This window comes from Larimichthys crocea, chromosome II (assembly GCF_000972845.2).
Source record: "Larimichthys crocea isolate SSNF chromosome II, L_crocea_2.0, whole genome shotgun sequence".
NCBI lineage: Eukaryota > Metazoa > Chordata > Actinopteri > Sciaenidae > Larimichthys > Larimichthys crocea.
Window position 1 is genome coordinate 581,336 of NC_040012.1, and position 16,959 is coordinate 598,294.

A 16,959-nucleotide genomic window follows, 5' to 3' on the forward strand; every position below is an offset into this window, starting at 1 on the left:
GCTTAATGACATCACTATTAAGAACCGATATCCTCTACCACTCATGTCGTCTGTTTTTGACCAAATCCAGCAAGCCAAGGTGTTCACGAAATTAGACCTGCGCAACGCCTACCACCTGGTGAGAATCAGAGATGGAGATGAGTGGAAAACAGGGTTTAACACACCTACTGGTCACTACGAGTACCTGGTGATGCCATTCGGGCTCACTAATGCCCCAGCAGTGTTCCAGGCCATGATTAATGATGTCCTTAGGGACTTTTTAGACCATTTCGTGTATGTTTACCTTGACGACATCCTCATCTACTCTCCTGACCTAGACACGCACAAGGCCCACGTGGCAAAAGTTCTCAGGAGACTCTTAGACCACCAGTTGTTTGTCAAGGCAGAGAAGAGTGAATTTCATGCCGACACCATCTCCTTCCTGGGCTTCATTGTAGCCCCTGGAAGGGTGCAGATGGATCCGGCTAAAGTGAGCGCTGTGGCCGAATGGCCCACTCCTGATAGCCGCAAAAAGGTCCAGCAGTTCCTTGGTTTTGCTAACTTTTATAGGCGGTTTATCAGAAACTTCAGCGCAACAGCAGCTCCGCTTCATGCACTCACCTCCACCAAGGTGCACTTTCACTGGACTACAGAGGCAGAGTCCGCCTTCCAGAACCTCAAGCGCCGCTTCACCACGGCCCCCATCCTCACCATGCCCGATTCTCAGCGGCAGTTTGTGGTGGAGGTGGACGCCTCCAATGAGGGAATCGCCGCTGTGCTGTCCCAGAGATCCGAGGGGGATGGTAAGATGCATCCCTGTGCCTTCCTGTCTCGACGGCTGTCCAAGGCAGAGAGGAACTATGATGTCGGCGACCAAGAGCTCCTGGCGGTGAAGGTGGCTCTGGAGGAGTGGCGGCACTGGTTGGAGGGGGCCAGTCAGCCGTTTATTGTCTGGACCGACCACAAGAACTTGGAGTATATGAAAAAAGCCAAAAGACTAAATTCTCGCCAGGCCAGGTGGGCGCTTTTCTTTAACTGATTTTCTTTTTCCCTCTCCTACAGGCCTGACGCCCTGTCACGACTCTTCGACCCCAAGCCTGTTGCCAAGGAGCCTGAGCCCATCCTTCCACTGTCCTGTGTAGTTGGAGCGGTTTCCTGGCAAATAGAAAAGGAGGTTAAGCAGGCTAATGGTGAGGCTCCGCCACCTAGTGGATGCCCAGAGAATCAGTTGTTTGTCCCAGTTGAGTTGCGCCCACAGGTGATCCACTGGGCCCACACCTCGCTGCTTTCCTGCCATCCGGGAGTTCGGCGGACCATGTTCGCCATCTCCCGGAGGTTCTGGTGGCCGTCCATGGAACCGGAGGTTCGGGAGTACGTGGAGGCTTGCTCGGTCTGCGCCCGCAATAAGACGTCCACCGGCTCACGCATGGGACTTTTGCATCAGCTTCCCATCCCCTCCAGACCTGGGCAGAAATCTCTTTGGACTTCGTCACGGGGCTCCTGACATCGCAAGGTAACACTACTGTCCTCACCGTGGTGGACAGATTTTCAAAGATGGCAAGGTTTATTGCTCTGCCTAAACTACCCTCGGCCAAGGAAACTACAGAGATCATGGTCGACCACGTCTTCAGAATTCACGGCTTTCCCAAAGACATTGTGTCGGACCGGGGGCCCCAGTTTGTGTCCCGGTTCTGGAGGGAATTCTGCCGGCTCATCGGTTCCAAAGCCAGCCTGACCTCAGGATATCACCCGGAGGCAAACGGCCAGACCGAGCACCTCAACCAGCAGCTGGAAACCGGCCTCCGGTGTCTAGTGTCACAGAACCCAGCCACATGGAGCAAGCACCTGGTCTGGGTAGAATATGCACACAACTCCCTGCCCACCTCAGCCACTGGCCTTTCCCCATTCATGTGTGTCTATGGCTATCAACCCCCTGTGTTCCCAGCCAATAAACCAGAGACGTCGGTGCCCTCCGTCCAAGCTCAGATCCGCCGCTGCCGCCGCATCTGGGCACCCACCGTCAGGTACTCATCCGCCAAGGGGACCGGGTCAAAAGGGCAGCGGACTGGAGAAGACGACCTGCTCCGGCGTACCAGCTGGGCCACAGGGTATGGCTCTCAACCAAAAATCTCCATCTCAAGGCCCTCTCAAAGAAACTGGCACCGCGCTTCGTGGGTCCATTCCCCATCACCAAGGTTGTTGGACCTGCAGCGGTTCGCCTTCGTCTGCCCCGGTCTCTCCGTGTCCACCCCACATTTCACGTAAGTCAGGTCAAACCGGTCCAGGAGAGCCCCATGCCCCATGGTCCGCGCCCTCCCACCCCCTCCTCCTCCTGAAGTAGTAGATGGGGGTCCCATCTATAAGGTCAAAAAGTTACTGGCTGTGCGCAACCGGGGCCGGGGCAGGCAGTTCCTGGTGGACTGGGAGGGGTACGGCCCGGAGGAGCGACAATGGGTTCCTTTGCGTCACATCATCGACCAAAGCCTGATAGATGACTTTTATAGAGATCACCCTGACTAGCCTGGGCCGTCAGGAGTCGGCCCTGGAGGGAGGGGTACTGTCACACCGCGGTCACTTGCCCTTCCTCGTGTGTCACCGGTCTGATTGTCTTCCCCGCCCTGATTGTTTCCACCTGTTCCCCATTACCTTGTGTATATATTGTCTGCGTCTCCCTTTGTCCCGTGCCGAAGTGTTTCGTCTCTCGTAGCGTTCACCAAAGCCTTAGTTCATAGCCCACAGTCACAGCATCTTAGCTCTAGTGTTCTTTTGTTTGCCTTCCTCGTAAGAGTGATTTTCTGTTGTACCTTCTTAGTCTAGTCCTTTTGTTTCTTTGTGTTTAACCTAGTGTGTCTTCAGCCTCGTTTTTTGAGCGCCTTAAGTTAATGTTTCATAGCCTTTTGTTGTTCCTCGTTGAGAGTGATTTTGATTTTGTTAATCTTTATTAAGAGTAGTTCAGTGTTTTTTCCTCCTTGGAGTGATTTTTGTTTCTTCTAGTTTAGGCCTTTTTCATAGCCTCACTCAGTCGAGGATATTTGTCGACCTGAATAAAACAGCTGTCTGTCAAACTCTGCATCTGAGTCCTCATTGAGTCCCGGCCTGACAGAGTCTGCATGGGTTATCCTGGGTACTCTGACTTTCTCCAACAGTCCAAAGACATGCACTTAAGAGGTTAAATTGGTGACCCTATATTTGCCTGTAGGTGTGAATGTGAGTATGAATGGTTGTTTGTCCCTATGTAACCTGTGATGAACTGGTGACTTGTCCAGGGTGTACTCTGTCTCTTGCCCAAATGTCAGATGAGCTCCACTGTGACCCTGATGATAAGCAGTTACATAAAAATGTCAGCTGACCAATAGTGTGGGCATTCGACATCTGAAAAATGAATGTAGATTTAGAGACAGCAAGACCCAAGTTTGTGGGTCACAGACAAGAACATGCTGATATCAGAACTTCATTACAGCATTGTGTATTGTGATCCTTCAAGTTAGTAGTCTGATTTTTCAGGCAGAATGCCCACTATTGCAGGGAAAAAAATCCTCTAAATGGAGACAATAACGTTACAGAATTCAGAATATATACTGATTAAATTGACTTTATTGGTTTTGTCATATCTGAATGACTTTAGCCAAAAAATCTTTCAAGATAAAAAGTGTTTTGTTTGTGTGGAAATGGACTGCAACAGATTTAATGATTCTGATCATGACCAGTGTCTGGGCAGTGGGCCACACTGTGCATGTGCATGTGGATCCTGTGCAGGCCTGCTGACAGTCTTGCCTGGGCCCAGGACCTCTCCTCTGCTCTTCCTCTCCTCTACCCTTCCTCTCATGTTCCTCTCCTCTGCTCTTCCTCTCCTCTCCTCTCGACTCCTCTCCTCTCCTCTCCTCACATCTCTCTCTGCAAAAGACAGGCATTGACAATAATGGTTAACATTAACAAACTACACACAAGCTGTTGCCAAATACACTCTTCATGTGTACTGGAATTCTGACACTAGCAGGAAATAAATGAATATTTACCATTGTATTTTAGGCTACTGCTGGTGTGACATGTTTAGATTTGAACTCTAAACTTGTGGCAAAATCATCTATGATGTCTTTAAAGTTTCTTGGCAAGTTGACGCTCTATGGGGAGCATTGCCAAACCCCAGTCTCCATAAATGCTCTGTAGTCCCATTGTGTATATGGCATTAAGTAGGTCCAGAAGTCCAAGACCATCTTCAAAAGTTGCACTATATATTTTCTTTAAGCGCTGAATTTGGTCTTCAAAGGACTCTGTGAGATTATTCTTATACTTCTCAGAGAGCTTTGCGCATGATGCACTGATGCTGTCCTGTAGCATATCTCTGAATTTCCACAGGACGCAGAACTCGTCACATATCTGCTGCACTGATGAGAACCGTACATGTAGTTGAGAGATTATGTTGTCCATTGCAACATGAAACACCTCAACTCTGAATAGGGTCTCTGGGCTTTGCTCCTCTGTCCTTTGCTTTTTTGACTCATCAAAGAAATGCTTCCTCTTTCTCTGTCTCATTTCTAATTGGGATTTGATGCCCATGGACGTGGCAACAGCAGTTGCCTCTGTCAGAAAACTGTACCATGATGCACACATGCAGGCAATCTCCACCTCCAGTTCCTTTGTATTGACAGCTTGCACACCAAGTGAGATGGCTGAGGACTGGCTGGTTTCTGTCAAAGATAACATGTTGTGTTAGGCTTTTATACAAGCTAATGGATGTTAACATTAGAGCTAGGCTGTTACAAGACTGGTAAACGTTGGCTGCGCTGTTTCTTACCTATCTCTAAGTTCACTTTACTAGTCTCAGCTTCACCGTCACCACCTTTTTAAAAAAATATTTGTCAAGAATATCTGTAAGGCCTCTATTTTCTTCTTCTCTTTTCTTTGCTTTTCTGAGCACGGGACTTGTGCTGACCAGACATTTTGAGCGTACTGACTTCAAATCAAATGGCAACATCAAATTTTGATCAGTGGCCAAACCATTTTTGTGTTTGGGGTGGAGGGGTTCTTGACCACTATGTCAAGGACAATTAGGAAGAAAACAAATAAAAAGCTCCTACGTAAGTCAAATATTACATATTTTTTCCACAAATAGGCCTATTTAAATTTTTTGAATCATTTCATAATTTAATGAGGGCCCAGTCCCCTGTGCATACTGTTTCTGTGGTGAGAAAGGCAGACACTCTTTCATCTCACACATTTGAGGAAATTCTAGTATCCCCTCAAATACTGATGGATTTCTACTTTCTGATCTCTACTTTCTCTTGAGAATATCATTGCATGATACAGAAACAGAACCCAACAGGACGCAAGTCCGTGCAACCAACGGTTAGTACCCTGCAAGACATTTAGCTCAGACACTGTAAGAATGAGGCTTAAAGAATTGCATACATATATTTTAGATATATTTTATTAATATTTTTACTCAATTCAAACTATTTTTAATGCACAAATTGGTTGGACTACATTTCACAGTGATTGTACTTTATATGACCACATGTGACAAATATGCTTGATTGATTGATTAAACTACAGAAACATGTTTAGATTTTCACTAATGATTTGCGGATATTAATAAAGAAAAAATCAAAATACATTTAACAATCGATTTTGAAACCAAAAAGCATACATTAGTTTAACTATATAAGTGTTTAATGTGTCTAAATCAATCAATCAATCATTGGCCATCATGTTACTTCATAGATGATAAAGATATAGAAATGAGATACCTTCAGATGTTTGTTTTTTGTAGCATATGTCTAAATAAATGTAATATATACAGTCGTCCCTCGCTATATCACGGTTCACTTTTCGCGGACTCGCTGTTTCGCGGATTTTTTTAGTGTAATTTTGCATGCTTTTTTTTTTACAGCGTACTGTACAGTATGAACGCGCATTGTGTTCTGCGTCCTAAATTGTCTAAGGGAGAACCGCACATGTGTTCTGCGTCCTGATTAACTAAGGGAGTACTGTACAAAATGCGTGGAAAAAGGTGTATAAAAGTGTGTGGTTAGGGGTTTTACGGCCTTAAAACATGTATAATAATTGTAAAACTTACTTCGCGGATTTCGTTTATTGTGGGTTATTTTTAGAACGTATCCCCTGCGATAAACGAGGGACCACTGTAGATGTGTATCAGTGTTGTTTGGTTTTGGTCTTTCTTCTACTTCTGCAGCATAGGAACCTGAAAATGGCCACAGTAGAAAACAGCAGTACAGTTGCTACAGTCAGCAATAGTAGCAGGACGTCTAAACAGTAGTATGAGTACCAGGGCATCTTATAGGCCTCTGTACGCAGGTGAGGAGCACCCTTATGGCGCATCACATATTCCACCCAGAAGATGGCCTGATCCATGGGTGCCATTGGCTGGTCTCTGTGCAAACGTGACAGTCTTTGCATGTTCTGTCTGTAGCTGTCTTGATGGAGCACTTCGTTAATACCTTGCTCAAAACTGTGTCTGTTGACATCACCTAGCTCAATGATCTTCCCAGCTCCTCTCTCCTGCAGACGTAGAAGGTTATCATACTGGTCAAAGAACAAGGGTATGCCAAGCACAGGGACTCCATGGTAAATTGCTTCCTGGACTCCATTGGTTCCTCCATGAGCTACAAAGACTTTGGTCTGTGGGTGGCCCAGAAGGTCCTTCTGTGGCATCCAGTCCACTAACAGGGTGTTGTTGCCCAGAGTAGATGGACGCTCTCCTTTGTGCCTCCATATTACCTGACAAGGAAATGAAAAGAATCATGAATTTACTTCATGTTTGTTTCTGTCCATTTTAATACCCACTCATTATGGAATCTCACTCACAGGGCTAGGGATGCTCTTTTTAATTTGATGTGAGCCTTGGAGGACTGATTTCTTCATTATACACTTTGATCAATTTCCCTGTCTGTTTAGACTTTAATAAAGCTTTTAATTTGATGTATTTGGTGATTGATTCATTGCTGCATGGATCTGTAAAATGCTTTAAACTGTACCATTCAGTCTTTTAACATTTCATGTCAGTGCAAAAGTAAAAAACTGAGGTTGTGTAACCTTCTGAGGCATCTTGGCAAAGACACTGGCGATTCCATCTGCAACATCTTTGGGCAAGGCATTAACCAAAGTTCCCAGAGTCATGACGATCACTCCATGCTCCCCAGCACTCTGAACAAAATCTTCCAAGTCTGCTGGCAAAGGTTGGGCTGGCTTACACTGGAACCCTCCTATATAGACGACATTTGGCATTGTGGGCCGAGGGAATTCAAACACAAAATCTGACCTAAACAGCCAAATGTCTGCTTCCTGAAGAATCGAGAAAACGTCACATCCACCCTCAATATATTTCTCACAGATAGCGTCATAGCCTGGCCCCACCAAGAATTTCTGCTGGAAAACTATAATGCTGTAGAAAAGTATGTTCTTGACCCTCTGGATGAAGTTCATTTTGTCTGTTAAGCCCGATCCTGGCACTGGGATGTAAGAGAGTGGTGAGGGGGCTAGCGCAAAGTGGCCTTCTCCACTGGTGATCCAGCGAACGTTGAGGACCATGGGCAGTTTGAGATACTTGGCCAGTACAGCCCCTGGTGCTACAGCTGGGTCAGTGAGAACAAGATCATATTTGGAATCCAATAAGCTTTTGATCATCTTTTCATCATCAAGTATTTCCATGAGGGTATCACACCACACTGAATGGGCTGTAGAAATCATAGAAAGGAAATCCTTGGTAAGTTTGAAGAAAGTAAGTGCTGAAGCCCGCTCAATCTGTGCCTGCAAAAAAATATTATGAAAAAAAGTGCTTAAAAATTTATTGATCTTGAGACATGAATGACTGAAAGACCCACATGGAGCTCAATATATAATCCAAAATGACATACCCTCATAGTATCGTTCAGGAACACATCAAAAAATTCCTCAAAACCTAAATCCATTTTGATGGTAATGGATGTGTAGAGAGGAGACTTTTTTGCGATGTACCAGCTGTTGGAGGCCCTTATCACAGTGAGGTTGTGCCCCTTGGCGTGAAGTTCTTCCAGCAGGATCTTCATATTGATCCAGTGGCTTCCATCTACTGGAAATACCAGAATGTTTCCTCCATCACAACTTGGCGTGAAGGAAATCAGACCAACACTGAGGACTACAAAAATTCCACAAATACCATGTAAAGCCATGGTTCCTAAAACATAAAAGAGAGAAATGACACTTAAGACCCGCTCTTTATCTAGATATAAAAAGCTAAAATTTTAAGATAATAAAATGTTTATGTTATGTTTTATTAAGGTGATTATATTTGACTGAAAACATAGCTATGGATTTTATATTCCATTTATGTCAGTAGAAAAGGTTACACACCGAACATTTAATAAATTATCATATTGTTATGATCACCTGACAATGTTTTTATTTTGGTAATTAATTGTGTATGTCACATGAAGCATTAGTAAAGTATGAGAGTCCATGTCTCCGGTCAACTGAGTTTATCTGTGAGACCTGCAACCTACATTCAGCTTTCAGCAGTTATCTTTGGCACAGATTATAGTGAACAAACCTCCAGGTTAAAAACCTGGAAAAAAGGACCTGCTGAAAGCATGACATGTATATGAAACTCATTTTCTCCACATCATATGTATGACACTGCAGTGTATGTCTATTTCTAGTGGACTAATTCTTATTTCACCATTTTGTGTCTTCTTAATTAGTTTACTGTTTACTCATAAATGACTTAAATGCACTTACCATGTTTTTTTAAACACAGTTCTCAGTACCAAAAAGAATTATTTCACTTTCTTGATTTTTAAATGATCTCCTTCACAAATACATATATAGAAGAGTTTGATGAGTTGTTGTGGTCTCGTGGTTAAACCACGGGCTGAACACTCCTTTCCTTTCTTTGTTTTTCTGTGTCCACACAGGTGTTTGTTCTCTCTCTAAAACATTTCTCAGCTGTCTGAAGTATATATACTACAAGTAATTAAAGGGACACATAGGCGATATCCTCACTGTTGTGATCTTGATCAAGACCAGAACGAGTTAAAATGTGGTCAATTCCAGGACTACATGAGACTGAGACTGAAATCAAAGACACTGCTACACCGTCATTGACACAAACACTGCCAGCCACAACATAAAATTCACTTACTTACGCTCAGAGTGTCAACAGTAATCCTACTTTTCTGCAGACAACCCATAAAAGATTCTTTGCATGTGTGAGTTCAAACTTCAGTGTTAGAGATCATTGTTCCTTTCAGGTAAATGATTTACCTGCCACACATGTCACATGAAGCCATAGTAAATCTGTTCATAGGCAAATAAACAAAATGCTTATTTCTTCTTTGTCATGTCACAATTTGAACTTTGGAATGATTTCAGTTCATTATTTCATTTAATAATGTTGTTTGTGTAGTTTTGTAAATGTGCAAACAATGTTTCCATCAGAAGAATCTGTGACCTCTCTCATTAGATCATTAGTGTGGATCATTTATAACTTTCATTCATATCATGTAAAAGTGCAAGTAAACACCTGGAGAAAATGGGTTTCATATACAGTAGGTGTAATGCTTTTAGCAGGTTATTTCCTCCAGGTTTTTAGCCTGAAGGTGTGTTTACTACAATCTGTGCAAATGTAACTGCAAGATGAATGTAGGTTGCAGGTCTGACAATGAAACTCAGTTGACTGGAGGCATGGACTCTCATATTAGTGGTGAAGGAAGTGCTGGGATCATTTCATAGTAAAAGTACCAATACCTCACTGTAAAAATACTCCATTACAAGTAAAATTCCTACATTTAAATGTAATTTACTGTAAGTAAAGGGGTGTACATATAATCAGGAAATTTACTTAAAGTATTAAAAGTAAAATGCAGAAAAGAAAAGACCATGCAAGTGTTATATCATTATATCATAAATACTGATTACTGAATTTTTATTATGGGAGTCATCCACTGATTGTTTCTGTCATTAATCTATGACTTGTTTAATTAGTGAGACCATTTGAGAAGCAGGAACCGTTAAATGTTTTTTTCAGGGAAGATGAGGGCAATTAAAGTGATGAATCAGTTATCAAAACAGTTGTGGTTAAATTGTGTGATGATCACCGACACAACTAGTCAAGTAATCGACTAGTCATTTCAGCTCTAACTTCATGATAGGTGATTAATTCAATTTAATAGATTAAAAAGCTTTTCATATTGTGATGCACCGCGTGACCTGGTAGTGTTTAACTGTTAACGTAATCAGTGTCACTGTGATAAAAGTTAAGAGTTCAGTTGAGATAAAAATAATTGTTTATTGCAGTCACTGAAATTTCCAGGGTGTCAGTGAACATGCTTTAGGCTTAGTAGCGTAGAAGCTGTCAGTCATTTCAGTAACTAATCTACACACAAAAAGTAAGGAAATGTATGCTTTGTAGATTATTCTTTGTTGTAACAATGCTTCTTGGCAATAAATCTTATACCAATGGAAAGCCTGTTCATTTCCCTTTTCAATGATGCCACATTTGTAAGGAACATGCATTTGTGGGGTGAGCAGCAGAGCTGAGTATGTGGGTTTGCGCCCATGAAAAATGTATCAAATCTTCTATGCCAATGCCAAACAGCTTTTTTTTGCTGTTGACTCTTGTTTGGTGTTATTTGGTGGATTGTATGTTTGAGGTCCTGAAGATACAAGACATATTGGCAATTTATCATTTTATTCATTTAACAAACAGAAGCCTCAGTAACATGTGGAAGAACCATATACAGCCACAACAGCCTGCCACCTGAACATGTGGAGAAACGTTATGTTCAGCGACAAGGGCCTGATACTGGGCCCTCCATACTGACTCTATGGTGAGTAAGGCAAGTCAGAGACTCCTTCACCTCATACATTTGAGGAAATTCCACTATCTTCTCAAATACTCAAGAATTTCTACTTGTGCACTATCAAGAATATCATTGCATGGTACAGAAACATAATGCAACAGAGCGCAAACTGTGCAAAAAGTGGTTAGCTCGGCTACATACTATGAGCAGTGCTCTACCGAGAAAGACATTTAGCCCAGACACTGCAAGAATGAGGCTTAAAGAATCACAAACATACATTTAATTCAAACTATTGTACTATTCAAATGTACAGATTGGTTGGGCTACATTTCACTATAATTGTACTTTATATGATTATGACGTGACAAATAAATTTGATTGGTTAAATTGCAGAAAGCAAAAAAGCAAAAGCATACATTACCTAAACTATATGAGTGTTTAATGTGTCTAAATCAATTGACTGCATTGACCGTCATGTTATTTAATAGATGATAAATACAGACAAATGATACCTTCAGATGTATGTTTTTGTCTGAAAACAGTGCTCATTCTAATCTCACTGTAGCATATATCTCAATAAAATGAATTGATGTGTATCAGTGTTGTTTGGTTTTGGTCTTTCTTCTACTTCTGCAGCATAGGAACCTGAAAATGGCCACAGTAGAAAACAGCAGTACAGTTGCTACAGTCAGCAATAGTAGCAGGACGTCTAAACAGTAGTATGAGTACCAGGGCATCTTATAGGCCTCTGTACGCAGGTGAGGAGCACCCTTATGGCGCATCACATATTCCACCCAGAAGATGGCCTGATCCATGGGTGCCATTGGCTGGTCTCTGTGCAAACGTGACAGTCTTTGCATGTTCTGTCTGTAGCTGTCTTGATGGAGCACTTCGTTAATACCTTGCTCAAAACTGTGTTTGTTGACATCACCTAGCTCAATGATCTTCCCAGCTCCTCTCTCCTGCAGACGTAGAAGGTTATCATACTGGTCAAAGAACAAGGGTATGCCAAGCACAGGGACTCCATGGTAAATTGCTTCCTGGACTCCATTGGTTCCTCCATGAGCTACAAAGACTTTGGTCTGTGGGTGGCCCAGAAGGTCCTTCTGTGGCATCCAGTCCACTAACAGGGTGTTGTTGCCCAGAGTAGATGGACGCTCTCCTTTGTGCCTCCATATTACCTGACAAGGAAATGAAAAGAATCATGAATTTACTTCATGTTTGTTTCTGTCCATTTTAATACCCACTCATTATGGAATCTCACTCACAGGGCTAGGGATGCTCTTTTTAATTTGATGTGAGCCTTGGAGGACTGATTTCTTCATTATACACTTTGATCAATTTCCCTGTCTGTTTAGACTTTAATAAAGCTTTTAATTTGATGTATTTGGTGATTGATTCATTGCTGCATGGATCTGTAAAATGCTTTAAACTGTACCATTCAGTCTTTTAACATTTCATGTCAGTGCAAAAGTAAAAAACTGAGGTTGTGTAACCTTCTGAGGCATCTTGGCAAAGACACTGGCGATTCCATCTGCAACATCTTTGGGCAAGGCATTAACCAAAGTTCCCAGAGTCATGACGATCACTCCATGCTCCCCAGCACTCTGAACAAAATCTTCCAAGTCTGCTGGCAAAGGTTGGGCTGGCTTACACTGGAACCCTCCTATATAGACAACATTTGGCATTGTGGGCCGAGGGAATTCAAACACAAAATCTGACCTAAACAGCCAAATGTCTGCTTCCTGAAGAATCGAGAAAACATCACATCCACCCTCAATATATTTCTCACAGATAGCGTCATAGCCTGGCCCCACCAAGAATTTCTGCTGGAAAACTATAATGCTGTAGAAAAGTATGTTCTTGACCCTCTGGATGAAGTTCATTTTGTCTGTTAAGCCCGATCCTGGCACTGGGATGTAAGAGAGTGGTGAGGGGGCTAGCGCAAAGTGGCCTTCTCCACTGGTGATCCAGCGAACGTTGAGGACCATGGGCAGTTTGAGAAACTTGGCCAGTACAGCCCCTGATGCTACAGCTGGGTCAGTGAGAACAAGATCATATTTGGAATCCAATAAGCTTTTGATCATCTTTTCATCATCGAGCATTTTGATGAGGGTATCACACAACAATGAATGGGCTGTAGAAATCATAGAAAGGAAATCCTTGGTAAGTTTGAAGAAAGTAAGTGCTGAAGCCCGCTCAATCTGTGCCTGCAAAAAAATATTATGAAAAAAAGTGCTTAAAAATTGATTGATCTTGAGACATGAATGACTGAAAGACCCACATGGAGCCCAATATATAATCCAAAATGACATACCCTCATATGCTCCTGCAGGAACACATCAAAAAATTCCTCAAAACCTATTTCCATTTTTAAGGTAATGGATGTGTAGAGAGGAGACTTTTTTGCGATGTACCAGCTGTTGGAGGCCCTTATCACAGTGAGGTTGTGCCCCTTGGCGTGAAGTTCTTCCAGCAAGATCTTCATATTGATCCAGTGGCTTCCATCTACTGGATATACCAGAATGTTTCCTCCATCACAACTTGGTGTGAAGGAAATCAGACCAACACTGAGGACTACAAATATTCCACAAATACCATGTAAAGCCATGGTTCCTAAAACATAAAAGAGAGAAATCACAAAGTTCAACATATCATCTACAAGATACAGTTTTTCTTTAATTCTTTAGTTTCACAGTTTCACAGCCAGTAATCACTGCCATGTTTTACAGAAGCCCTACAAACATTTCACAAACTACTTTTCTTCAGTCTATTTACACATGTATCCACCTGCTTGACTAAGCCATACAAGCCCATTCCTTGGGGTACATGTGTCTTATTGTTAAATAGCACCATGGTTTTAAACGTTTGGCATCTTGTTCTTCTGCACTAGTCTTCTGGGCTAGTCTGGGCTCTAAATTAACACCCGCCAAATGCGGGTGAAAATTCATTTTGCCGTGTATTAAAAAGAATTCACTAGCCAGCTTGGCCGGGTGATAAATAAGGTACTTTACTATTTCGCAGGACACTTGAGGGCAGTTTCTATGGGAACCCGCACAGCACAGGTTCTCACTAGTCAAACAGGTTCCCTCTCCTGGGATTTTAAACCCCACCTGGTGCGTTTCAGGAGCATTTATCCCTACAGACTTTGTTTACTTGCTCAGTTTCTATGGGAACCTGCTCTCCATTCAGCAGCACATGCTCTCACTGGTCAAACAGGCTTTCCTCTCTTACTGGGGATTAAGGCTTATAAGAATAAGGCTTGACTGGTTTGATGAATTATCTATTTTTACACACATATTGTGATATGACAACCTAAAATCAAATAATGAATTGTATGACATATTATACATACCTTATACATAATCAATTATAAATAGTCTCTCTATACATAATTTTGTGTGTAATTTTGTGCATTATCTGCACTGAAACATGTTTAGAAAGTTCTAACATATTTCCATTTTTGTATATTCAGGCTCACATTAAGGTAAATTGTCAAATTTCTATCTAAAAAGAAAAGTTTTAATGATTTTTATTTTTATGTACAAAAAATGGGTCAAATTAGTCCCTGAATAGTATGTAAGGGTTAATGAATAATAAAATGTTGGCTAGTGGAAATTCTGATTGGCTGGTAACTTCAGAAACATCCACAAACAGCCACATTGGCTGGTGATCAAAAAAAGTTAATTTAGAGCCCTGGTGTGGATTATTTATAACTTTTATTCACATCATGTAAAAGTGCAAATAAATACCTGGAGAAAATGGGTTTCATATACATTAGATGTAATGATTTCAGCAGGCTATTTTCTCCAGGTTTTTAGCCTGAAGGTTTGTTTACTACAATCTGTGCACATGTAACTGCAAGATTAATGTAATGTTAATTAATGTAAGTAAAAGGTTGTATGTATAACCAGGAAATTTACTTAAGTACAATGCAGAAAATGTGAGTGTTATATCATTACATCATAAATACTAATTACTGAATTATTATTATGGAATATTCTGCCGATTGTTTCTGTCATTAATCTATGAATTGTTTGATTTCAACTAGTGAGACCATTTGAGAAGCAGGAACCATTAAATGTTTTTTTCAGAAGAAATGGGAAGTACAAGTACCTCAGCTGTTTCAATTTCAACCAGTGGTAAAATAGTTACACCTGTATATGACTGTTCATTGAAAGCAGCAGAAAGTTTTGCCTGAATTAACTACCAAATTACCCCAAAAAAGAATTAATCTCTTTAGTTTGAGTGAAAGTGATTGCAATTAATAAGGCTTTGATTATTATGGAACATGTTTGTTTCTTACCTGACTGTCCAGGGCTTCCTCTTGTATGTCTCTAGAGATTTGGGGGTAATTCAATGAAACATTCACAATCTTGCTGATAGAGGAAAATCAGCTGCTGGTCCTATAAGAGCAAACGCTCTCTCTATTTTCCTTGAGTCAAGGAAGTGGCAAGAAAAAGCAAGAAAGCACTACTACACCACAGTTACAGAGATTAGGCTTCGGTTCAGGTGATCGCATGTCTCTACACGGTGCTGACCCGTTTTAGTGTTAAACCGCAGCGTTTTTTTTCTTCATAAAACCTGTTCTCCCTCTTCTTGAATTCACACTTGCTTCTATGCTTCTTTCACTCAAAAATACTCAAGAGAAAAGCAATCGCCTAATTACCTTTTGAGGATAAGGAAACAAACAATACACACTGTAATCTCTGCTGGGTCCTATTGTGTGCCCTTTTCTATGGCATCATCATTGTTCTTTTATATTTAGTTATTCATTCATTCTTTTAATTATTTCTCATGATATTTTGACATTTATTTCATTTTATTTTCCAGATTTTGCCTATTCTTTTGTCTGCCTTCACACATAAAACTAAAATATTCAGTGGCTTTATTTCAACTTCTTCAACAAATATAGTAAATTTAGACAAGACAAGATAAGATAAGATAAGATCCACTGGTAGAGTGGGGGTCCGACATATGAAAGATAAAGACATATGCTTTAAAACCCGTTCAGACAACGCACTTTTTAAAACTCACTTTCAAACTGTAGAGCTGCATCAGCATTCAGCTCCACTCTGTTATGGAAATTATATTCCATCAGTGCAACCAATCACATCAGGACTGATAATTATTCATTTAAAACTTCACAAGGGACATGAGGGGGGGGGCTTGTGGCTGTGGGGCCCTATGCATCATAGTCCGCATAAAGCAAGAAACAGCCCTGTTCTGTTATATATTTCAGGTATTGTGACGGGAAGGTGGTTTCAAGGAAGGAACATTTAAAAGCTCTATAGAAGGGTAACATGTTGCGTTTCAATTTGCATACTTTGATATTTAATTTATTAAATATCAAACAAGTTTGTTCATACTGTCACTTATGGCAAAATGCAGTGTACTGTGAGTGCCTAGATGGTGAAGGTATAATGGTCAAAAAGTTTGAGTGTGGACTGTTGGACACTTTCTCCCACGATGTTGTAAAAATTGTGGCAGAGGAAGCCGCCGGAGTTGAAGCGGTTGTGGTGAATACTGCAATGTACGAATGGAAGTTGTGCATATGTGTGTTTGGTGTGTTTTGTTACAATTATTTAAACGTCTGGTTAAATCATCTGGTTGCAATTCCGAAGAAGAAGAAAAAGCAGTTTGCAATGTCATGAAATAGCACACTACCCTAGGTATATTGTACACAGTACACTACATAAAAGTGAGACAAATGTCTCTGGAATGACATCAGTCCGAGTGCTGCTAGTTAAAGTTAGTTAGTTTCAAATTAAAGTTTCATGTGGAAGAGAGATGGAGAAGCAAGCAAGGAAAGAATGCTGTATGGTTGAGGAGAAAAGGAGGTTTCAGGAAAAAAAAAAAACTCTTCATCAGACCAATGTCAATCCTATGACAAGGCTTTTCCTGTGTGGCCCTCAATCGTATATTCATCATAACAGTTAGGTACTTTGGCACGCAGTCATTAAAACTTGGAGAACCTCTGTCCTGGGGCATTGAGCAGACATTAGAGGAAACTGTTCCCCATCAGCTTTTATAGTTTGTGTTCCATATTTTTACAGGTGTTTCCTTTATTTTGATAGTTGATTCTCCTGCTCGGCTATATCAAGGAAGGCAAACACACCCTGCACTAGACCATAACCTTGATACACAGGAGTTTGACAGACACTGTTCATCATTAGCTGTCAAA

At 41.4% G+C, this 16,959-nt stretch overlaps 2 protein-coding genes across 4 annotated transcripts; both read right to left on the minus strand.

Annotated features, from left to right (window-relative positions):
- Nucleotides 1-6,086: 6,086 nt before the first annotated feature.
- LOC104938825 (UDP-glucuronosyltransferase 2C1) lies at nt 6,087-15,407 on the minus strand. 2 transcript variants are annotated; one of them, XM_027272380.1, is made up of 5 exons: nt 15,082-15,407; nt 13,093-13,391; nt 12,272-12,985; nt 11,367-11,956; nt 6,087-6,127 (listed from the first exon to the last, which is right to left on the minus strand). In XM_027272380.1, the coding sequence occupies exons 2-4, from the start codon at nt 13,384-13,386 to the stop codon at nt 11,372-11,374; spliced, it is 1,593 nt and encodes a 530-aa protein (XP_027128181.1). In that variant the 5' UTR covers nt 13,387-13,391; nt 15,082-15,407; the 3' UTR covers nt 6,087-6,127; nt 11,367-11,371. The 2 variants fall into 2 exon arrangements, with proteins under 2 accessions (XP_027128181.1, XP_027128186.1); XM_027272385.1 differs by lacking the exon at nt 6,087-6,127 and having other exon boundaries at nt 10,647-11,956.
- On the minus strand, nt 6,089-9,207 carry LOC109142320 (UDP-glucuronosyltransferase 2A1). 2 transcript variants are annotated; one of them, XM_027272374.1, is made up of 4 exons: nt 9,120-9,207; nt 7,854-8,152; nt 7,033-7,746; nt 6,089-6,717 (listed from the first exon to the last, which is right to left on the minus strand). In XM_027272374.1, the coding sequence occupies exons 2-4, from the start codon at nt 8,145-8,147 to the stop codon at nt 6,133-6,135; spliced, it is 1,593 nt and encodes a 530-aa protein (XP_027128175.1). In that variant the 5' UTR covers nt 8,148-8,152; nt 9,120-9,207; the 3' UTR covers nt 6,089-6,132. The 2 variants fall into 2 exon arrangements, with proteins under 2 accessions (XP_027128175.1, XP_027128171.1); XM_027272370.1 differs by having other exon boundaries at nt 9,116-9,201.
- Nucleotides 15,408-16,959: the final 1,552 nt, after the last annotated feature.

What these genes read in the sequence shown, in the direction of transcription:
- LOC109142320 (XM_027272370.1), bottom strand. Translation starts at nt 9,164, where the DNA reads ATGGGTTGTCTGCAGAAAAGTAGGATTACTGTTGACACTCTGAGCGTA. An exon ending in TGTTGACACTCTGAGCGTAA is followed by an intron (nt 8,153 to 9,115) that starts GTAAGTGAATTT and finishes TTTATGTTTTAG; the next exon opens with GAACCATGGCTTTACATGGT. An exon ending in TTGCCAAGATGCCTCAGAAG is followed by an intron (nt 6,718 to 7,032) that starts GTTACACAACCT and finishes TTTCCTTGTCAG; the next exon opens with GTAATATGGAGGCACAAAGG.
- LOC104938825 (XM_027272380.1), bottom strand. Translation starts at nt 13,386, where the DNA reads ATGGCTTTACATGGTATTTGTGGAATATTTGTAGTCCTCAGTGTTGGT. An exon ending in TCCTGCAGGAGCATATGAGG is followed by an intron (nt 12,986 to 13,092) that starts GTATGTCATTTT and finishes ATTTTTTTGCAG; the next exon opens with GCACAGATTGAGCGGGCTTC. An exon ending in TTGCCAAGATGCCTCAGAAG is followed by an intron (nt 11,957 to 12,271) that starts GTTACACAACCT and finishes TTTCCTTGTCAG; the next exon opens with GTAATATGGAGGCACAAAGG.